The sequence below is a fragment of the Ciconia boyciana genome, chromosome 4 (assembly GCF_034638445.1).
Source record: "Ciconia boyciana chromosome 4, ASM3463844v1, whole genome shotgun sequence".
In the NCBI taxonomy this organism is placed as follows: domain Eukaryota; kingdom Metazoa; phylum Chordata; class Aves; order Ciconiiformes; family Ciconiidae; genus Ciconia; species Ciconia boyciana.
In genome coordinates, this window is record NC_132937.1 from 47,488,948 (window position 1) to 47,513,479 (window position 24,532).

The window sequence follows — 24,532 nt, forward strand, 5'->3', positions numbered from 1 at the left end:
ATTTTAGCATAAAAGACTATCCTAGAGCCATTAAACACAAAGAAACAGCAGTAATAATAATAAATATTAGACTGTCCAGTGGCAATTCGTTTGATGCAATCTGTTGCGTTCATTGGGCAAAAATCAGATACTAGGCTGCTCCTCCAGTTTTTCCCTAGTATAGGTGGTTAGAATTACATCCAGCAGCTTTGGCTTTGCTCAATAACCATGATCCTCCCAAGTCCAGTGTAAAACCCAGCGGCTCAGCTTTCTGAGGATCCTTTCTGTGATGGGATTCTCAGGTGGCACAGAGTCACCAAAGCCATTGATCTGTGCAGAGAGCATGTCTGGGAGAGGCGCAGGCTGCGGTCAGCCCTGGGCCACACTGGTCTCTGGTTGCTTCAGCAAACCTTTTGCCATCAGAGTGCTGCAGTTTGTATGACCAGCAGGCCCAACACCAGCAATCCCTTGATCCAAAGGACCGTGAAGATCAATTTTAGTCATAATTTCCCTTAAGGCCCTTGTTTCTCTACTAACAGCCTTCATCGTGTGAGATGACTTGAACAATAGCCTTGCATGAGGCCATAATTCATAGAGTGAAAGTAACAACTCCATCAGTAAGGCATGAAAAACTGATCAGACCAAGCAGTCTGGCTTCAGCTTGTTCCTGTATGTTAAATGTCCTGTTGGAGGTCACACAGTGATGTGAAAGTAAAACGAGGAACAATGGGATTGGCAAGCTCAATTTTTTTTGTCCTTTGAGCCATTGAGCATAGCCTCATTGACTGTCAGGTTGGGGTTAGGGATCAAAGAAGAAAGTATAAAGTAAATGCAACGAAACCACTATTACATAAGTCCCTTTTAGCTAAAACCAAACAACCACCCCCACCTTTATTCAAAGTAGGTTTGCTCAGCAATCTATATAGCATGCTGTTGCCATTAAGAAAGCCCACCAAGCTGAAAAGCCCAACTGCCAGCACAAATTCTGCATCTACCAGTCTCTGCAGTGAAACGGGGCTCCTGAGCCATTGAGATGCACAACTGCAAGTAGTAGAAAAAGTGTAGCAACAGGTGAAAGTACCACAGTGGATCTGAGTGCCACTCTCTTCTTTCTGGTTCAACCTTTAAGCAGCATTTCCATTAGTTGGGTAATCTCACCTTATTGTAAATATTGGTTTCAGTAATTATGATAGAAATTACTGGTATTGTGCAGATTCTGTTTCAGCAGGTTCCCTAAAATTAGTTTAATCATTTTAATACAGTTTCTATTCAATACGTATCTAGATCACAAAATTGCTACCATATTTAATGCTTTTGTGGACTGTCTTAACAAAGCCACAAAAGAGAAAATTGGAATGGAAACTAGACAACTTTTACCCAGCATTCTTTCTTTGGCTTCTAAAGAAGGACTGAAAAAAAATGTGTATGATGATAGAAGGCAGCTCCATAGATTTTAAGCTTCCGGGGTAAAAACCTCCATTTTGCAGAAATGTTTTGACTCCTCATTGGGTAAAAGTCAAATTGATCATGAATGAAGGTTTAGTGCAATAATGGTGCCATGTAACACTATTCCCACTTCCTTGATGGATAAGCTGGTCCAGTATTACTGCTTTAACTTTTGCCTAGGATCATCACTCAGGCACTACTAATTTAACTTCCACTAAAGCAAAGTCTCCTTCCTCTTCCTCCAACCAAAGATAGATACGGCATAATTACAAATGTGTGCTATGCAAAGCAGTGGATTAACAAGTGAAATCACAACACTGTCAGCCTTGTTATTATGATTGTACATATGTCAGCCACAGTTCCAGCAGCAACTTTGTTTTGTGTTTTTCCAACAGATTTATGTTGGAATTTTCAGAGAATTTTCAGGGAATGAGGAGGCCAAGACACCCTGGCCAGGTTTTCATGAGCTTAATCAACCTCACTGTGTCCATTCCTGGAACAGCTGAAGTCAGATGATTTACATGTGTAGCCAAGCCTGCAGCATGCCCACTGATTGGCACGTTCAAGTACATTTTTGGTCAAAATAGAAAAATGCATGATATTGAGGAAATGGTTATATTTTCTTCTGTCTACCTACATGTACTTGTAATGCTTTACCCTGTGTACCTAGTTGCAACCATGCATGAGGTTTGCTTTTTCTAGTTATAACGAAGGTATGTTGGAACTTTTAACTAGACACATAGAAAGGTGTTCTTTGTTACAGTTCATTGAACTAGCCCATCTCATTTGTGAATCATTAATGATACTGACTGCTGGGTAAATTTACTTTGGTTGTAAATCTGTAAATGGCATGGAAAGATGTGGTAGAATGATTTTTTCATACTTAGCTTTTAAATGAGAACATTATAGTTTCAAGGAAGGTAGAAGAAAAGTATAAATTAACATTTTGAAAGGAGACAAAACAACCTTAAAAGGTAACATTTTTCATTCTGTAATATTAATTTGACCATTCTGTTTCCTGTAGCGATATATTGCAGTGAGGGAGTATACACAGTCATGCAGAAGTTGTCCACTTTAAGACTTTCCACTACGGGAGAAGCTTTTTAAAGCTGCTTCTTGAGGAGGCTTATTTACAGTGGTTTACAGACAGAGTTTAAAAATCAGGTAATTCAGAATGCATTTGATGTTATTTGGGGTGACAAAGTGATCCAAGGTAGGAAACAGCAAGTCTGAACGTGAAGAAGCATTTTCCTGAGGATCACAGTGTAGGGAAATGGACAGTTGTGCTTTCCTACAAATATAGTCTCTCTGTTACAAGGTATCTTATAATTAGGTGCAGTAAATATTAAGAGATTCATATTCAGAATGGAAGAATGCTGTTTGGTTTTTTCCCACTCTTACTGAAGGAGATAGCTGTATAGCAAATGGAGCTTGATTGAGCTATTTTCCATTAGGGCAGAGTTGGTATAAATTCAGGAATACACTGTGACTTTGGCACAGGTGCATGGGAGAACTCCTATAACTACATACTAGCAATGAAATAATAACCACCACCCCCCCACCCTGCCCCCGCTGAATTTCTATCATCTCGTGAGAAATTCTGATGTTTCAAAATGCAGTTTTGTTCTGTAATAGGAAAAAACTGAACACCAACACTTTATAGAACAAAAAGTTCAGGTAACTTTCATTCAGAAATTATGTTCTCTGGAGGAATATAGCTGTCACATAATTTCTTTCCTACACTTCACTATTTGGCTATAGGAGGGTTTGCAGGACATCATGAAAGACTGATCTAGCTCAGGCACCCAGAGAAAAGCACATGGCTTTGAGGTATTTCAAGCCATGTTACTCCCCATTGCATAGGGAACTTGTATACTTCTCATTTTAAGGTCTCTCTCTCCATCAAAAAGAAAAATTGAATTCTGAAACACTTGAATTCAGCAGCTTTCAGTTCTTCATGGTGGCTTGCAGGATTCACTAACAATATTCGCTAATCCATGGGGCAAGTTTCCTACGTTAAATTAAGATGCACTGTAAATAAGAATGCACTGGGCAAAGTTCATTTTTAGTAAAGCTCTATTAAGCTCACATGCATATCAGTCAGTAAATTTGGGCTTACTAGTTTTTGTTCTGCTCATGGTTGACTCAGAGCCAACCTTGTTAATAATTTCATAGTAAAATCAGCTTGGACCATTATTTTCAAAGGTCTCTTTGCAAACATATAACAGGATTTTTTTGCCTTAATTAATGTATTAGTTTGCATTTTGTCCTTAGATTTCTAGTCTAATTTATGGGTGTGGTAAAAGGTAACCTCTGATTTCCTAAGCATGCTGGATTCTTAGGATGTGTTTTGGACAATATGGACGCATGCATCAACTTCTGTCTCTATCTTTTGTTAGCATTTTGCCTAATGCACAGTAAAAATACATGCTCTTTTCCTTACATTAAATGCTCTGAAATAACTTCTTAGTTGCTTGAGTATGTTAGAAACAAAAACCAGACAGAAAAGCAAAATCTCTTTACAAGTTGTATTGTAGATCTGCATGAACAAAGAAACCAATAAAAATTATCACAGCACAAAAATGTAATTAAATGTTCTTCTTTTATTTGTGTCTCCACCCAGGGTGTAAACGCACACTGAGGCAGTCATTTATCTCTACAAATCTCTAGCCTCACTATAACAATAATTAAATCCAGACATAAAACTCTGACCCAAGCGTTTTTTAGAAGAAATCTCTGAGATTTTTTTCTATTTCTGTTTCTAATTATACTAATCCATACAAATACTAGTAGTTTTATGGTGAAGGACAATGACTGGAGCAGTATTTTTTAAAGGCATCTCACAATCAAACGTTCTACTGGTCATGTCACTGAGTTATAATTTTCCAGTTTTATTTTGCACCATGAAAATACATCTTTCAATTTTACCTTTTAAATAAAAAAGAATTTTATGAAACAGGACAAAAATAACTTATGATTATATGAAAAATAACTGTAAAAAAATCACAGAATTATACATACTAGTAGAGAAAAAAGTGTAACTAATTATTTTGAAAATTTATTTTTCATGGTATGCAACAGATATGCCTTTAGAGCAAATATCAGCCAGATACACAGTATGGCAAATGGAGTTCATATCTGTGTATGTAAGCATGTATAAATATGTAGAATACTCTGTAAGGTTTAGTACAAACATACTCCCACTTTCTTTCCTTACCAAAATGCTTTGTGTAAAAAATATTACACAAGATGCTGCTTCCTGTACAGAATAAAGGGATTTTTTTCTTAAATAAAATCCCACCCAGCTAATTTTAAATTGTGGTCTTTTGCTTTTGCTTTATATGTTCCTAGGAAATAAAAAAACAACCAACCAACCAAAAACCCCCAAAATTTCATACAAACAACAAAAAAGTGCTGTTTAAAAAAATCTGCTATAACATTACACAGGGAAAGCTGGGAATAAACAGTTAAAATGTAATTTTTAGACTCATTCACACCTCTTCAAAGAAAGTTGAAAACAAAATACAATGTGACAGATGGCCTTAGCACTGCAATACTTCAGCATCCAGTATTAGTAAACTATAATGCCTATATGTATGTGTGTATATATACATGTATATATATATACACACATAGAAAGGGAGATCCAAATACACACATGCACTCGCATACACTCACACATGTACACATGCACTTTGAAACTATTTTTTTAAACTCCAGTGTAGACCCATTTCTAATGCAGATATAAATAGACCATTTGAGTCAGAAAACAAGAGAATTGTATAAAAGACTGATTGTAAATAGTTTCATTAGAATATTGTTTAATGTCCATACTCTAAAATAACTTCATCTCTTAGATATAAATCCCTTTAGAAAGTTAACAATCCAGCAAGTAGAATAACAACACAAAAATCACTGAGGCACAAGTATTTGCATATAAGTCAGTAACTGGCATTACACTATGTATTTTCACAAGCACCATGTTTCATTGTAACATGTGAAAAACATGATTCCCTATTTAAATATCCAAAATACATGAGATAAAATGGTTCTTTGTTATACAATTGCCCTCAGTGATATAAATTGATCCCCCAAAGTCAGTCTGACTCCAAAGAGAATAACGAAATAATAATGAAGAATCCTCTTTGTCTTTGATACAGAAGTAAACAAAGGCGTACCTTTTTATAGACTGGTAGCCCACTCTCATGTGCTTAATTTGACTGTACTCTAGCTCCTTCTTTTTAAGATTAACGCTCACAGAAAGCTCTAAATATATATATTTTATATATATATGAAAGAATGAATGAACGACTTGCAAAAGTTTCCTTTTTTAAATGTAACTAATGAACCCCCAAATTATGAATACCCTTTTTGAATTCTGTCTTCCTCCTTTCCCTTTAGTCAGAATCTTTCATGATGTATAGGCCCCCTCTCTACGGGATAGCTTGTATATTCAGATACTACAAAAATATTTCAAAAGATTTAAAAGTCAAGGTGGTACAGATCTGAAGTCAGCAGCAATATTTCAGTTTTGTACACAGCAACTGACAAATTTGGGACAACCATGTGGTTAAAAGAACCTTGAAGGATTTATATACACAAAAGTATGTATGTACATAGACATGCCTTTGTGCACACCGGGCCTGATACTGCCCTTAGTGACTTCAGTGGAACAAAACATAGTCCTACGCATTTGAAATTGAAGTGTTCAGCATGACTAATTACTCCTGCTGAACCAAGTTATGCATGTGCAGTGACCACAGAAAGGGCTTTAAGATAGCACAAAATTAAAGCTTTAATAAAAAGCAAAACTCGCTATCAATGCACTGGGCCAGATCATACCTTAATGCAAAAGGACTGTGTTTTTGCCTGTGTATGTATAGCTGTGCAGGGAAGCCTGATGTCATTTAACCCAATGCAAACCACATACAGTAACAGCTAGACCTACTATTGCAAGCTGAAGCAGAGGGACACATTCACTTGTGATGTGAGAAGCAGAATAAAAGGGGGAAGAATTTAGTACAGAATTATCTGTATTTAAGCCATATTACTTCTTATTGTATGTCATTTATGTGCATGGTTTATCCATATATACTTTGCATTTTTTGGATGAAAATCTCTCCATTAAACATATAAGCACATATGCCTGTAATTAAGAATATACTTCATGAATATAAACCTCAGAAGATTGCCACTGTTTGCAAACATCTGGACATAAATTCATCTGTGCAACATAATGGCAAATTAAATTATGAATTTGACCCAAACTGCATTCAACAACTCTCAAAAGCTTCTCAGGATAAGAAATGTTTCTATAAACATGTTTTAAAATTCACCTTTCTAGACAAGTGATTTCAGAAGCATAGTTATGGTCTAACCTGTAAGAATGAACTTTGGATTTTTGTCCTTCTTATTAAATCAGGTCATGAGAATATTAAGATGCACACTACACAGTAAGAAGTACACAAAATGGATGAATAGGGATTAATAACCTAAAAAGTCAGTCTTACATAATGTAAGAGTTGCTCCCAAGGTATATAGGATCACAGCAATGACACATCTCCACTGCAAAATACTGTTTTTAACTCATACTCTTGTAGCTTTCATGAAGGGCAACCTCATTTGCTTGCATCCTGGACTAAATTCAAGGACCAGAGCCTGATATTGAGTAGAAAAATCAAAACCACCAAACCAGTTCAGTTTTACATCTCTAAATAACCAGAGGGAACATAGCAAACTTAAGAGTAGCTCTTCTTTCTGAAAATGTGTTACGGAAATGAAAAATGTTAGGGCAACAAAAATTTAATTGAATCAGTACAGATTGCTTTTAAAAAAATCTGTGGAATTTAAGGAAGAATATCTTTTCTACAGGGTATTTTCAACCTTCTTACAGAGTACTATAGCACATACAGCAATAAAGCTCTACAATATAATTAAAAATCAACTGAAAGTTAAAACTTACTTATTTTTATCTAGCAGCTGTGCTAAATATAGACAAAGTCCATGTACCTTCTCATGTAGTGCATTTAACTCTTCTTATTCATTGCATAAAGCACCAGGTCAGAAGGAAAAATAGCAATGGCCATATTGTATGGCTTAAAATACAGAGGGAAGAAAAAGACACCTAAACCGAGGCCTATAAGAAATCCAGTACCAATGATCTTTGGCTCCAAAAAGAAGCCACACCAATGCCTCCAATGGGTAGCGCCAGGATATATGTCTCATTTCTCTCCCTTTTTGATGCTGGTGTTTGTTTAACTTTGGAAGCATCACATGCAAACAGGTTGTGCAAAAAGCTGTGGGCCTTCGAAATGTTTGTAGTATGCTCTGGTTTTACTTCTTTTCCTATTTTAAAAAAAGGAGTTTTCTAAAGCTGTGTTCTTCAATAAGTCCACCCATTCAGCTTGAAAGGATTACAGCCAACAAGCAGTTTTCTTATTCAGTCTGTGAATTCCCTTTGAGAAATTAAAAAGAAGAAAGAACAAAAAAAGTAGACTTGCTGTGCCACAGATGAAAAGAAAAGAAACAATTGCTAAGGTTTTGGCAAAGCTTGCTGTCTCCAAACATTCTCCTTCTCAGTTGACTGCTTGATAACATAATGAATGCTCAGTGATTGCTTTTTTCCTCTCCATTATGTATGTATATCAACTTATATCCCCATACATACATGGCAGTTTCATGGAGAGAAAAAATTCGTAGAGAAATATAAGAAGGGCAAGATGAAATGGAAACAAGTTCTTGTAACTAGATTTGTATTACTTTAGCCTTCGGTGTAGACAGAAGAAAGCTGGCTAGAACAATGATCCACTGCATTTACTTGTAGGAAACTGCTATCCTCTGGCATGCTGCGAACTGAATCACCAAAGATACCTGTGGACCCTGCCGGAAAGTCATAAACTGGAAAAAATACAAAAATAATTAATTAATTAAGATAACTATATCATGTAGAGTGTCCTAATACTTATGCAGAGAACTGGAAATGGCTTTAAATCAAATAGACAAACAAAACAAACGAGCCAATATATGTATGAAATGATAATTACATAACTTACTGCTTACCAAGGAAGGAATTTCAGTTCCATCAGAATCAGCTCTGAAGTACAGCAGATTTCATCACAACTAACACTTGCCATTTAATGGGTGCTAAAATGGTGATAATTTTTAAAATAAACTTCATTCTTGCTTATCGAATTTCATCATACCCAACATATGATAAGAGGCAATAAAATATTGTAGAACTCATTTGCTGTAAGCAGACCCTGGCACAGAAATTACTAACTCCTACAAGCGATAGTAGTAAGCACAAGAGTAACTGTTGGCAGAAAAACTCCCATCTTTTGGATTACATCTTTACGTACTGTGAGATGCGTCTTTAAAGTTACAGGTGCATTGGCTTTTTAATGCACTGCTGAAGGATCAAGACGTAAAAGAGATTTCAAAGCCCAATAAATGTTAAGTGAGATCATCCTGTGTGGAAGGACAATAAAAGACTTGGGCACCAATTGTGCTTAGGCACTAAGATTAGGCCCACTGTCTTGTGCTGATCCTCTGCACAGAGGTAACTTTCACCCTTCCAGAGCAGCATGCAAGCTCCTTATGTACTTTTCAGCTAGGCAGAGCACAGAAAAGTGTGTACCCAGGCAGTTCTTGTCATGGAAGTGTGAATAAATGAAATTCCAGACTGAGAAAAATAAAACATGCATAAGGCAAAATCAATGGTTTGAATCATCTCAGGTCCCTGCTACAATACTCAGGTCCCTGTACTACAATACAGCAGAGTGGAGTGGCTGCACAAATATCACACAGGGCTCAATGGACTGTGTTTCAAAACAAATACATGAACTAGGGACTGTCTGACCCCCAGACGTTAGAACCTTGAGAAGCCCTCAGTAGTGTGCAGTCTGCACACAGGCCAGATGTTACTGTGACCCATGGTGACTGGGTCCCAATGCCAACCACTCCACAAAGGTCTGAAAACCATCTCCTCTTTGTGAAGAGTCAAGACTGTCAAGACAGGTCCCAGCCACATACACAGCTCAAGCAGATCTGTCAAAGTCCCCAAACTGTACACAACCATCCACAAAGTCCCCAGCTGTCATTTACCTGTAATACCAGAATGAGCTGAAAAAGTTCGATGGAAAATGCCAAGCCCCGCCTGGCCTGCTGATGTGGGAACTAAACAGTCTTCAAAAGGAGGAACCATATTACAAGAAAGACCATGTTGTGTGTTCTTCTGAGTGTCAGCATAATGTGGAGGGCAGAAAGTCTGAAGCTGCCCATAAAAACCTACAACAAGGAGAAGAAAGTGGTCAGTAAAAGACCTGGACAGAGATACAAAGGATATCATGTGGAACCATGGCCGTGAGAATGATAAAAACCTTGACTGGAATAGCACCAGGATTTCAATTATTTTCCACCAATAAAGGAGCTTTGATATGAAGCTCCCTGAGACTTCCTCCAGTTGCTAATAATTCTGAACACAATCTGCTTCATGGACATCCTGATTCCAGCACGACTTGTGAGAGGCACTGACTGGTTAGAAGCTGAAATTTTTCAGGAAATGTCTCCCTGTACTCTGTAGTCCTGCTGTCTGAACTGCTACTGTCCAGATTTCACACTGAGCTGCTGCCAGAAAATCTAAGAAAACGCTTAATTCAAAATAAAGGAAGATTACCCAAGGAAGGTCTGAATAAAATCTGAGGGTCTGTCACTGATGCCCAGACAGCTGGCTGATAGCAAGGACATGCACACGAAACTCAGAAGGGCTGCTAGCTGATGAGCCATGGGGCCTGCTGTTTGTAAATACAGGGTGAGAGTCTTACCCACTCATTGGTAGCAATGAGCCCACGTGGAAGAGAACCAAGACCATTGTGCCACATGACATAAAAGATCCCCACCAAAGCTTTTGTTCTTTACATTGATTTTTGTTCCTTAAGTGATACTTGAGAAAGGCATGTAAAGCACTGAGTAAATTCACATTGAAATCCATGCCAAAATATACCTTTATATAACCAAAACCACACTTCTTGGTAAAACAGGGACACGTATGCAATCTAAGAGGCACAGACAGATGTTCTGCAGTAGGTTGGCCTGAAGATTTTTCTCATGGAAGCAAGTTCTTCTCTCCTCCTTAAAAAATTGCTGCTAACTCTAAGCTTTGGAGATTTTGCTCAGACTCTGAAGGATGGCTTTTATAGGTAAAAGACTGTGGTATGCATTTATTTCTGTTTTCTATAATATATTCTTAGAGTATATGTCAGAAATGAAACCATTATAAATTCAGTGTTACTATTGTATTTTTTTTTTCTTTTAAGAAAAACTGTGAATCAAGCTCCTCTCTGCCAGTGCTGTGGCTTCTTGTTCTCACCACTCTCTTTCCATGCATAAAGGAAAAAGAAAAAAGACAGTGTATTACCTCCAAGGTGTTACACAGAAATTGTAGGCCTTGACTGTCCAAAAATAGGCCCAGGAGTGATACAGTCTCTGAAGATTTTATTAGCAAACAGCTTATTGCCTAAGGGCTGGTGTGCTATTCTCTTGATGAAGAATACATGGTGGTAAGTCACGTCAAAAAGCCACTGTCAGAAAAATGACCCCCTACCTCAGAAAGCATCTTAAGGAATTTCCTGTGTCTCAAATTTATTCCAGAGACATTACTGTCAATAGAAAAAGCTGATGTGCAGGGCTGCCTCCTCTAGCCAATCTAGTTAACCAACATCCATACAACAAAGTCCTTCCAGCTGAATTTCCTTTTAGCGTAGAAAGATCAATAAAAAGAAACAACAAAACCTTACCTAAACCCTTAAAAGATCAACATCAGAAAAAAAGGAAAAAAGGGGAAATGAGGGATTGAAAAATATCTTTTAATGAATCTTCTGTATATAAACTCCGTACTGCAGATACTGGCTTACAATTCAATAATTAAAATTACTCCCCTCTCCTTAGGCATCTGTTTATTGTCTTTTGGATATTATAAAAAAGGAGGAAACCTTGTTACTTTCAGTGATTACAAAAGTTCACAGATTTGACTTCAATGAGCATTTAGTACCAGGAGGGAATAAGGAATCCTAATCTAGATAGTTACAGGGACAGCCAGCTCAAGTCAAGTTCATCCTTCCGTATGTTCAGGAATTAGCCTCAGTACATCCATACTGTGTAGTTAGGAAAGCATATTTATACCAGACATTCAGCTTTCATGCCTGAGATCTACTGATGCTCATGAGCAGTAATAAACCATGAGTAGTAAGCAAATTAGTTGACAAGATTAAAAGCTCATCTCCCTCCCTAAAAGTAATGGGATGTTTGGGTGAGCAGCACATGACAAAAGGCCTTTGAGTACCATTTAACAGTTCAGAAAGGATCAAGGAGATATCTCAGAGGATAGGAGATTTTAAGCAGAGATGATCCTTTTATGGGAAGCATGAAACATGGAATCACTACCTATTGATATCTGAGAGAGATATATCTAAATATCTTGGGTATTATATGACACCCAAACATAACTATTGGGCTATTAATTCATTACTAATAATTAGAAATGCCTTGCATGGGGCATCTAGTTTTGACTTCTGAATAAAAAGTATTTTAAAAATAAAAACTTTATATTGGTGCAGTTCCACACCCCAACTGAAACAAACCTTCCAACCTCAAATCCCTTTACAGGTGTAGTCTATGCTTAGAGACATGTTATGAACATAAGGCACTTAGCAAACTTTTTCTGGATTGTGGCTAGGAGCTAGGTGTATTTCCATTAACTTTCCTATGGAAGTGTGCACATGGGATTGTTGTTTGCTAAAGGTGCACTGAGTGTTTATGTACAGATAATGCATTTCATAAATAATAGGGATGGAGAAAGGAGAAGGACACAGTGGAAAACATGCTTTATCACTTTGTGTGATATTACTGATTTTCTGCCAAGTGGGAGGAAGGATGCATGATTTAGGAGTTTTATGATTCTAATTATTTTTCCTTTGAGACTAATTTCTGTGGTCTCTGTGAGAAAACATACAAATGTCAGCATGCATAAGATATGCTTGAATTGAAACAGAAAATTCAATATTTAAAAGCATTAGAATAGGCCAGGACTACGGACAGGAAAAGACAGTCTGAACCTGCACCTGGGAACTCAGATGAGACCTTATGGGGAGGTCTAGGTAACAAGGATGAGTGAAACATAGTCTTTGCATTTTATGTAGTAGTCTTGCAAGACACTTCTGTGTACATCCAATGAGACAAATGCCTAATTTACACATACATAACAAGAGTTTAGGTCAGGCAAATAGTTACATAAAAGAACATTGAAACAATTGTCAATGTTGTGTCTGAAAACCTGCATGAAAAAGAGTATTTTAACTTCATATAAAGGGGGGGGGGGGAGAAAAGGAAAAAAAAGAAAGAAAAGTAAAAAGTAGAAGCACAGTTCCTCTTCCACAGCAGGCACAATTTGCAGACTCGCTTATTCTAGAGAGGCTGAACACTCATAGATTTCATTGTCTTTTGCAGGGGCTGTGGACACTTTGCAGCCCTAGCTGTAAGATGATGGTTTCAATCTTTTTTTTCTTTTAAAGTTTAACTGCAACAAAACTGAGTCAGCCTGCAAAGCACGTTAGGAATTTACAACCCATCAGTCCTTAAATGTTCAGTCCTGACATTTAAGAATCAACTGTAGTAAATAAAATAAAAAGAAAGGCAAAACAATAGCCATCCAAAACTTCACTTAGAAGCTACATAGCTTTTGACAATTTTTGCCTCCTTTAAAAAATGCTTCTAAAATCAACTTTTCTCTCAACCAGCAACAGGACACACTTTGAAAGTTTACTGTTGAGTCAGACTAGTTACCAGAAACAACCATTTCAATCTATAGTGGTCTGAGCCAGCTGGCAAGACCCTTCAAGACACATGCTGAAATGTCCTTTCACATTGCTCTGTGCTAAATCTCTGTGCCTTTCTCACAGCATCCTGTTCCTGATGCAGAACAATCTGGCAGTAACTTTGACTATTGCTAGCTGAAGTCTGGCAGAAAAACTACTTACCTTGGAGTTGAGCTATTGTGAGTCACATCCTCTCTGTTTGCTCATTCCCTGCTTAAGCAAAAGAATATTGTCTAGCAAAGTCTTACAAGCTTTGACCCATTGGTACTTGAACCACTATATTGCAGAAAAGTGCACAAAGCACTTTCATTAACTGATAAACCCCCAAATAATTTTTTAAGATGGAAAGAGAGCATATAAAAATAATTCAACTTTCCTAGATACATGTTCTTTTCATGATTCAGAGTCATAAATATCCATCTTATAAAACGGAGAGCCATAAACAGGAAGGAGCAGAACAGAGCATACATCGTTCTCTTCCCCTCAGATATTTGGCACTATTCTAAATGTCTTTGTCCATGTCTGCAGTGCATCAGGTCACAGTGTAGAGGTCTTTGAACTGGAGCCCAAACATGATACAGCAAAATCTCCTAACTTGGTATCAGGAGCTCTTCCCTTTATTTACATGGTGCCATGCCCAAGATAATCTACACCACTGCTGAATGTAGGATAACATGAAACTATATGCAATTCAGGCCGTAGACCCTGACCATATCTGGCCCCTCGCTTGAGATTATCTGTTAGAAACTACCTGTAGCATAGTTTTCTGTGTTTTCATGCAGCACTGGAAAAATAAAAAAGGCAAACAGGTTGGCTAATGAAGTTCCAGCAACTGAACATTTCTTCTCAGGACTGCAACTCTGGATTGTATCAGTTGCTCTCTTATTAAACTATTTAAAACACACACACGCACAAGGTTACGTCGATTGTGTTTCTTTGAATCAGTACCCTATAGCCAAGATTCATGATGTCAAGATACAGAATAAACAGTTATTTTTCTGGCATGATAGCATTATTTCCTGAGGAAAGTGAAATATTTTTAAATATGATAAAAAAGCTGTATACTGCAAGAATCTCTTCTAAAAGCAAGAAGCCGTTGTTCTTTATCACATACAGAGCCTCGTCCTGAGAGATGCTGAGCATCTGAAAATCCAAGGTACACAGCCCATCTCAAATTCATAGTTGAAATTGTGGTCCACATAAATTTGGGGTAGAGTCCTAATCCCATTGAACTGATGTGGACAAAGATTTCATTACAGATATGTAATGAATGACTGCCACAGTTATCATTTCCATAAGGTAGGAAGTTTCTGATGGACATTTATTTCCTCCTCAGTCAGCTCTCTGCCTGGCACCACAAAGAGAGAGTATTTTCTCAAAATCATTATAACTGCCATTAAGAAATATACATAATGGATGAGTAGTCTTTACTGCTATGGTATGTAAAAATTCCAGCTGTCTTTGGCCTGAACTACTTCAAAATAGTTTTCCTCTGCAGTATATTTCTACAGTGTCCACTAGATGAATTACACAAACATCAAGTAATCATTTGGTACCGTATGAGTGTGAAGAACAAAAGGAAAAGGAAGAGTAAGACAGAGATATGAGTCACATATTGTACTGCCAGACTGACTTGCAAATGTGAAAAACTAGAAATGTTTCCATTTATTTAAATCTCATTATTTGTAATTAAAAGATAACTGTTACTAGTAGAGCTGCCTGTGTAGATACACTAGTATGGCTAACTCATATCACAATTCTTTAAAAAAAATGGCAACTTTTTTTTTTACTGAATATTTTGCATGACTTTTTTATTTCTTCCACTACTCAGCCAGCATTGGTCACCAGCTTAACTCACAAACACATATGACATGAGTTACAGGCACAATTTTAAAGGACAGTCAGATTTCTAGTGCAAAAATGTTTACAGTATCAGAAGCATCCAAACTCAATTCAGCTATGTCCATGCCCAAATGAGCTTTACCTCACTCTATACTATAAGCACAAGAAGCTTGCTCACTGTGAAGGAGGAGTTTCTGTTGCTGTTCTTTTCTTTCCTACCTCAAGTCTTCTGACTTGTCTCCGAGCAACACCTTATTCTTGCAGCTGCCTGTGTGCTGCAGATGCCTGTGTCTTCAGGTACCTCTGCTGAGATCCCTGTAGTTGTTCTTGGCTGAAAAGACTCACCAGTACAATACAGGTCCTGGGCCAATTGTTGCAGATTTCCAGGACCTGTACTGTCTTCTATTCTGTCTACAAACACATAGTACAATGGCGTACAATGGTGTCAAGCTGGGAAGTCGACAGTCCAGTCTCCAGTCCAGGATAGTTTCATATTTACTGCCTATGGTAATACGATAAAAGATACTACAATCTAATGAAAGGAAAAGAGCTTCACTTCTGCAGCTCAATGAGTTATCTAACATCATCACTCCCAAACATCCCATGCAGCAAAGGAAATGGTGAATTTCACAAGAGGAAGGAAAGGGAATATGTAGCCTATTATATAATATTAAACACGGCAATAAAAAGCCCTCTCTGACATTACTGTGTATCTGATGCTGAAAATCAGTCAGAACAAATAATGAAATCTGAACTGTAGACAATGTTCTCAAGAAAAAGCAGTTTCACAATACAAGTACCTATTAGATATAAGAGGCTTGTCAGTCTTGGATCTCCTACATCATTTCTTTCTAAAGGATAGTGCTCTGAGATGTCCATGAGCTTTTAAGATGCTCAGGCTTTCAGTAAGGGAGTCTATTTAGAACTTGTTTTTTTCAAAAAGCTTTCGGGCAATGAAACTCTTTCTTCCTCGGTACAGCCAATTTAAATTCAGTTGACAAGTTTAAGACTACACATCAAGACAAAAATGTCACCATTGTTTGGTAGTGGACTGAGCTGAAGTGGCTATAGCTACAGCACTTTAAATCATGAAAAGGTAGGTTATGAACTGCAGGAGCCAAAAACTAACAGAGCTTCCCACAGACACTTCTTATATACCAAATAGTCCAGGCTGGTGAGATAACTCCATGGTGTTTTTCTACATTATAATGATGTGACCAAGGAAGATAGCAATCTTTGTATTGCTGCTGGGAAAACATGACCATGAACTCTTGAAACATTTGCTTTGGAGAGGAAGAGTTTAGGCGAGCCTTTCAGGCACACAGGACAAACAAAGCTTTCAGTGTAGCACATAGGAGTGAGACAGCTGTGCTTAAGTTGGAGGGAGTACATTCCAGCAAAATACTTCTTATAGAGACAATAGGTTACTTAATCTTTGAAAGAACATTTAATACCCAAATGTGGCTATTGTATTGCAATGTATTATATCTTTCAATACTAAAAAAAAATAAATTAGAGTTCAGCCCACATTGTCTTCCTACCAGTTTTAAGTGCAGAGATCTTTACAGTTGCAACTTGCAGTTGCTGTCTACGTGTATATAATTCCTGTCAGTAATGTCTATTTTCAACATAGATTTTCTAGGACAGGGAGGCAAACACAGTAATGCTAACATGGGACTAAGTAAGGTATGGGTTTAAGGTCCAGGCCCTTGAGGCTATCCATTTTTTGATCCACTCAGAAGACAGTATTAAACTCTATCTTAAATTTGGATGTGGAATGGGGCTTCAGTCCATATGTGACATTCGCCCAGCTGAGGGTCTCTACTGAGCCTTCTTATAATGGTTTTAATGACCCATGTCTTTTGTCCTTTTAAATCCTCTTTGGACTGTAGGAGGGGGAGATGGGAACACACTAGCATTGCTCTGGCCTGCCCTAAAGAGAAGATGCCCAAGCAGATATGGAGCTAGCTGCACCAGCCAGTGCAAGTCCTCTGTGGAGCAGCAACTAATCTGAGGTGATCTGTGAGCCTCTGGGAGGCAGGATTCTTTGGAAACTGTTCAACTTTGGAGCAACTGGTTGTGATCCCGGCTTCTACAATTACTGAAGCTCCCATGAGCATGAGAGGAAGAGGGTGGTAAAGCCATCTATGCACTCAAAGAAAATTTTTGTTCCAGGCAGGAAGACAGACCTTAATGTCTGGACGCCTTTCTGGAAGATGAGTTCTTGCCAAATATTCAGCAAAAAAAGGGAATTGAGTAAAATGTATTGTACTGTGGAAGTAGGAAAGCTAACCTGATCCCTTCATGCCCCATATCCTAGGATTTTATTTGACCTGCTCTGGCATGTCTTCGCATATGTCATATGACCATAAATAGTATATTAATAAATTTCATCCTGTACTCTGTTGGCCCTAGATTATTGGTGAAACTTTAATAAGAGAATAGAGAAAGCCAACAATAATTGTTTACATTCATTGGTAAATTTAATGTTTTTCTAGTACTAATCAGTGCTGTACAGGATTACCAGGTCCTGGAAGAAAAGCATCTAGCTCAGATCCTGCTCATGTGGTCTAGTATGATATGAAGAACAAAACAGGACTGGCACCTTCCTTTCTCCCCCTTCACACTCATGAACTCTGGGAGATGCCTCAGTGTCCTGTCTCGTCCCTTTGCCTAGAGAGACTGCTTCCATCAGTGGAAGAAAATAAAAGAAGCCTTGGTTTTCTCAAGATGTTTCCTATGATATCTACTGTGATAATTCTCAGGAAGCCTGATGAAAAAGCAGAATCCCAAGGTCTATAAAAGTCCAGTGTGCTATGTACCTTGTGTATGTAAATATGGCAAACCATATATTTAAACAGTTGAGAGGAAACAGCATTACTGCTGTCAACACATTTCTGAAATGTTAAGGTAATTACCAGTCAGACTCCATACCAGCTAGAAAAAAAGCCCCAAACAACCCAACATTGTTTTCGGCTTCTGTTAATTTTCTTCTTGGCTACAGAAGTTTATACTTGATTGAACAAAGAGGGAGAGAAGTCTTGTAGAAGCTGTTTACACAGTGCAAGTGGGAACACAGCTGTAAGAGACATGTATGCTAATAAAAGAAGAGGTCTCCATCACTCCACAAGTACAAGGGAGAAAAATATTCCACCTCTTGAAAACCTGGTAACACTTTATGTGTAAAGTCAGGAGGGATTAGAAGCATAACATTAGAAAATTAAAAGCAGAGGCCATCACAGAATTATTTGCAGTTCTATTTCAACAACAGCTCTGAAAATCAGTCTGAAGAGAAACCCATAACTCCATAGTAAGATGAATAACAGTTAGCTAAGCTAAGAATTTTAAGGAAGTCTGAAGGCAGGGTCCTGAAGGCTACTTCCCAGAGTCTTCCAAAAGGAAAGGTACCTTAAAAATACCAGTGCCAGCCCTTGAAGCACTTAATTTGGAGCCAAGCAGCAGTGACAAACAACTAACATCACTGATGAAGATTCTTCCTTCTTACCTTGGATGTGGAGGCTATTTGGTGGAAAAGAAGCGTTTGCTGTTGGTTGGTATGTCTTTAGAGGCATTCCTGCAGGCTGCTGAAGGTGTGGAGTCCGTCTCTGCATCATGTGATGTGGAACTGAAATTCCCTGGGGGCTGATGTGGTGAGGAGAAGGAGCTGGAGCAACAAACCTAGGAGTTCAGAAACACAAAACTGTAAAATCCCCAATAGATAAGAGCTAAAGATTGTTTCTACTTTACTTAGATCACTTTACTTAGATCACAGACTTCGAAAAGAACAGTGTGCAGCCCAGATACAAAGAAGATATATTTTAAAATGGTGACATATCATTAGATTTGACAACTGGGAAATTAAAAGGTTGAATTGCATCCTTATCACGGAAAACTCCTTTTAATTTCTGTGGTCAGGTTTAAGTCTTAATGGGAGGAGATACCTCATGGGGGACCTGATCTCTGAGGCATTGCCAGCTGTCTCATTGTAAGGCTTTATATCCACTGTATCTGTCAATAAATAGCTGTCCTTCCTCACTGGAAGTGAGTGGTCAGTTCTGGTTACTGGACACTGAGGATAGATATTAGGTTCAGATCCAGGTTCAGGTTTCAAGTTCTAGAAATTTTTGTATGTTACGCAGAGCGATTTGAAAATAAACAATCTGAAGTCAATATAATGTATATAAAGGCAAGTTAAATCGCTTCCAGTTGGGCAGAGTCTGACCATGTCAAAAAGTTGATCTGGACTCAAAGTATAAGCTTACAAGCCTGGCAGAGGAGGAGAACCATGCAGAATGAACCTGGTAGAGCAGCTGCCCCAGAGGTTCATCGCTTCAGTGAAATGTTTTGCACAGGTCTGTCACTAGTGGCACTACAAGGATACACACTACTTCAAGGATTTTACACAAGGGTTTTACAGACTTTCAAAGTTTAACTTTTTTCTACATTTCCTTAAAGTTGCATACCTCAAAGTACATTACAAATACTACAGTCATTTTTGCAGATGGAAAGGTGAGGTTATACAAGCTCTGGTCCATGCCCCTGATGACCAAACTACCCACTAGAACAATGGGATCTGATTAGTAAATGAAAGCTCAGCCTGGGCTCAGGAATGGCTCAGGGCCACTTTCTCATCCATGAGAGGAGAGCCAGGAAGGCCAACAAAAAAGAGCCAGCATATTTCTGCAAGAGGGTAAGTGAAAACTGATGTGGTATTCCTGTCACAGATCAGCCTCTCTCTCCACTCCTAAAAGCAAGCTGCAAGTCTGTGCTGAGCAAGAGCACCCCTCTCTGTGGTGGGTGTGCTCAGTAGCTGCTGCTAGGAGGGATTAGTGCTTGCAGTTAACACAGTCTGCCAGGATCCTAAAGCGTGGATCTGGTCCCTGTTCTCCTGAGACTGGACCTCAATACACTAGATGACTTTTTTTTAACCTAGCAATAAAGAATGTTTTTCCTGCAGAAGTGTAAGGAAGCTGTAATCTCACCCTGAATACAACAGAAGGTGCAATTGAGGCAGTAGCACTATAGAACACCTCTGGACAGGGTCCTCGTACAGGTTATAACTGCATTTAAATCCAAGACACCTGACATCTTTTATGCTGCAGCTCAGAATCAGTATCTGCCACACATTATCTGTGTGATTTTGACTTAATTTGAAACCTATTTACTACATTTCTGGTAGACCCATAATTTACATCTGGAGTACAGCAAGTGTCAAGATGAACTTTGGATGATTTACTGCCTATTCAGTTTTCTTTGAGAATCACATTTTTAGGCATATTAGATAGTGTTTGGATGGTCTTTGTGCTGATTTGGTATTAACTTCATAAACACATATATTACTTCAGATATGCTATATAGATGGAGGAAATAAAGATGTCGCTACTGAGTCACTGAGTCCTTAATGTGTCAAATATTTCATTGTTCCGGATAACTGATGCAGTGTAGACTTAAAGATATACTAGGGCGGAAAAGAATAAAGCATGCATGTGTTTCACAATAATACTAGAGAATAATTTTTTTAAAAAGAGAAATCAGTAGCTATATTGTGATAAAAATATCAGAGGTTTTTAAAAAGTGCTACAACTATCTGGTTATATGTCTCCTGAGTAAGGCCTGGAGTTAGTTTTTTGTATAGCACTCACACAGAAGGACTGTTATTTGCTGCCAGAGATTAAGAGCAATGCACAGACAGTCTTTTATTATTACTATTATTTAAACAATCATAGGATATCACCCTCTGTGTTTTCAAAATTCATTTGTGAAAATTAATCTCTGAAAAATGATTTTAACCAGCAGCCAACACGGAAAAAATCCTTTTCAAAACTCAAAATGAAAAGCACAGTTTTACAGATTTCACATTTGATTTAACATCCAAAAACCCCTCCCAATAACAATGTACTACTTTGTATAGCCAGACAGGACTTCTTTTTAGTACACTTTAGTGGTCTTTATAATGATTTATGAATCACTTCATGAATTCCTGGCTTACTCATATGGGTGACTATAGTTATCTACTTTTACTTCCCTTCTGCCTAACAAAATAGAAGCTTGGACTTGCCTCAGTCCAGATTTGTCCCTGAACTAATCACAGTGTGTTACTGGGGGAACTGCAGATTTAGTTTTGTTCCTGAAACAATCAGGACCAGCTTGTAACCACTCAGAAACTGCCATCAAGAATTGTGGCCAAGCCCTGGAGCCGATGCAATCAGGAACCAGCCAGATTTGCAGAAAGGTGCCCTTCCCTATGCCCGCTGGACACAAAATCAGAGCAGGAATGTTTCCGGAGCCATCAACTAGCCTCTCCCTCTCCAATAGTAGCTAGGAAAAAGTGTCCTGCTGGGGAATGACTAGATTTGGTAGCAAGCAAGATAGATGACAAAGTTACCAAAGCTTACCTGTTTTGATGAGCTCACTTAAAACGGCACATAGATAGGGGTTTTGTTAATGACCAGTACTGGTCACAGCTACATGGAAAAAAAGATTTTACTCTAGCATTTGTTGACTGGAGCTGGCCCAAATGTAAACTACATGCACAATCTAAGCAATGTGTGGAAAAGGAAAAGATGAGGAAAGCTAATAGTAATAGTATATTTATATAGTATAAATACTGTATTTATGTAGTATTTATAACTATTCATATAGTTTATTTTACCACGGTTGGCCACCTGTAAATGAGTCTTTGGTGTGGTGGGGAAACAGCCTTTTATGTCTCTGTAACAAAGATATATAGAAGGTGTTTCCTCACCTAGAATCTGATGTGCTTTGAGACTCCTTCATTAAAGAACTGTCTGTGCTGAATTGTCTGGGCATCAAAGGGCTGAAGGCGTTATTTTTGTAGGTGGAAAAAATACTGAGAACTGGGTGGTAGAGAAACCCTTTTTTGTTAAACTTCCCACTAAGCAGAACTGCCGTTGCAACCCAAGACAGTGGAGACAGGTATTATAACTGTGATATCAAGTTGTCACTGTTCAAGCTGATTGGAAACAAGGAAACTAAGAAGAGAATTAACATTCAAAGCTCTGCCTGACATATGGCTTTTTGATGGTGCTCCCCTTTTTCCACAGGAATTTGAAAGACTCATCACCTCAGAATTATCTTGGCTGCTCTTCTTTTAGGCTGGCAGTCTTTCATGTGATTTCACACTCCCAGCCTCAGGAAGCTCATGGAAGTACATGACTGGCCCAGCAGTATTGCACATTGTGCTTATACAGGAATCTCTCAGTGGGCTTCTCCCACCTTCACTGCTTGATGTCTCTAAGAGTTGTCATCTGCATCCACTTCACAGAGCTCTCTGTACCTAAGTAGCCAGCTCCCTTTCCTAAGGGGAGAATGGAGAGCAGGAAATTTGGTCCAAGACTGGAGCCAGTGTGCTAATGTCAAGAAAAATTCCAGGTCTCATGGATTTCAGTCCCATCCTAAAAGGAAAGCCCTTTGACTCACTGCCTGCTTCACTCACCCACGTTCTGAAAGATAATAGCAACGCCGAGCTACAACAAGAGGCTGAATTTTCCTTGCCTTTTTTCTCAGGAGATTAGGAAAAGGGCAACAGAAAGAACACAAGGCAGCATCCCAAATATTTCTGTTCTTCTCTCCTCCTCCCTCAATGCTTGAAACCTCACCCTGCAGAAGTGAGGAGTGCAGGAAGGATGGGAAGGATGGAAGATTGGCATTTTGGGGGCAGAACTGGGGAATGATTGATTGCAAGATAGACTTAAAAGTGAGAACCACTACAGAGAAAGAAAGCTGGAGTTACATGTCTTCTTTGTGAGGAAATCTGGAAGAAGTGGCTAATGTAATTGCTATATATGCACACACATATACGTATACATACGTATAGTGGAAAGAAGAAGTAACACCAAGAGTTCAAATTTCAAAATGCAGACAAAAATTGTGTAAAGTCATTTAAAAAAATCTGTAATTTGGCAGCCAATCACATTGATTTGACATCTGAAACATAATTTCTGAACTGTTGTTTTTAGCACTAATGGTACCATGAATTCCCCCTCATGCTTCTGGCTTTCCTCTCTCTCTCAAATTCTCCTTCCTGTGTGGCCATATTAATAGGATATCAGAAAGCACATTTCAAATGTAGGTACAAAGATTACCTTGAATCACCAGAGAAAACTGTAAGGGAAAACTTACTTTAAAAAAAAATAATGTGTGAAGGTAAACTTACTCTGACCCTTTTTTGTAGTCAAAGAGAATCAACTTTGTCAAATCTCTGAGAGCTGTTAATCTATTCTAGGAAACAGGATTTAAGACTTTTTACTGCCTTTTGGTAAATAAGCCAGATTACACCAAAAATGTCTGACACAACCGATTTTTCTTTTTAACAGAAAAACCATGTTAAGAACCCAAATACCAAATAACCATTTGGGCTGCAGGACAACAGGTCTGTTAATTTCCTGACCCTAGGGGTTTAGTATATTTCTGCTTCTTCTGTTTGTATTGTTTCAGAGTTGTAGAAAAAAAGTTGATTTTTGCTAAATCTAGCAAAAGATCATTATTTCATATTACATCAAAGCCTGTGTTTCACTTTTCCCAACTAGTAGTTTGCTGGGGAAAAGGTTAATTCCAATTATTCTACAGTTTCAAATAAATTCTGCAGGGGACTAGGAGCATGACAAAAATAATGGTAGCACTATCCTGTACTATAGTAGTGATAATAGCAAGTGAAGGGAATATTTTCTTTGCTTGGGAACAGCAAAGAAAATATTTTCATTGCAACTAAATAGTTGTTAAAAACATATTGAAAAGAAAGGAAACTGCATCTGCATATAAATGACGAGAGAGGAGAAGACATAGTTTACCTACCATTAATCCATGCTACACTATGGCACAAAATGCTACTAGCAGGAATTATTGAAGATAGGAACTATGTAACTATGTTGGATGTAGCTATGTCTTCATTCTCTGTTTTTTCTCAACTTTGCACTGAAAAGTAAAGCATATGCCATCATTTAGACAACATCAATCCTTATGGTTGCTTTCAATGCTTCCAAAATGGAAATAGAACATTAAAGCTGAAAACTTTGGTCTTTTTTTTTTTTTTTTTTCTTCAGAGGTCATAGTTTTCTTTGAACAATGTGTAAACACAATTTATTGGGTTGCTGCTCTGTTAACTGGCTGAGTTCTAATCCTTTTCATTGGACTGCAACAGTTTGGGAACATATCCAGATGTTATACAGTTGACACAGCTAGGAGATCAGGCTTTCATCTTATTAAAGTTGAAGTTTTGGCTGGACAGAGGACAAAACCATAAGCTCCCTGTAGCAGGTTGCTGTCTCCAACAGTCTTGTACAGTGCTGCACTTTCTGAAAATATTAAGTGAGGAACAATCTATGCTCGCTTCCTCTTGATTACCTTTGTATTTCTAGGCAAATCCAGAAAATCTG

General features: G+C 38.1%; 1 protein-coding gene across 7 annotated transcripts in view; it reads right to left on the reverse strand.

Moving 5' to 3' along the window:
- Positions 1 to 4,029: 4,029 nt before the first annotated feature.
- Positions 4,030 to 24,532, reverse strand: part of GLIS3 (GLIS family zinc finger 3) — a 187,896-nt gene continuing 167,393 nt past the window's right edge. For all 7 annotated transcript variants that reach the window (XM_072859330.1, XM_072859331.1, XM_072859329.1 and 4 more), the window contains 3 exons: positions 18,643 to 18,815; positions 9,529 to 9,711; positions 4,030 to 8,322 (listed from right to left, as the gene is read on the reverse strand). In XM_072859330.1, the coding sequence (XP_072715431.1) occupies positions 8,186 to 8,322; positions 9,529 to 9,711; positions 18,643 to 18,815 (493 nt within the window). In that variant the 3' untranslated portion in view covers positions 4,030 to 8,185. The remainder of the gene's footprint in view (positions 8,323 to 9,528; positions 9,712 to 18,642; positions 18,816 to 24,532) is intronic.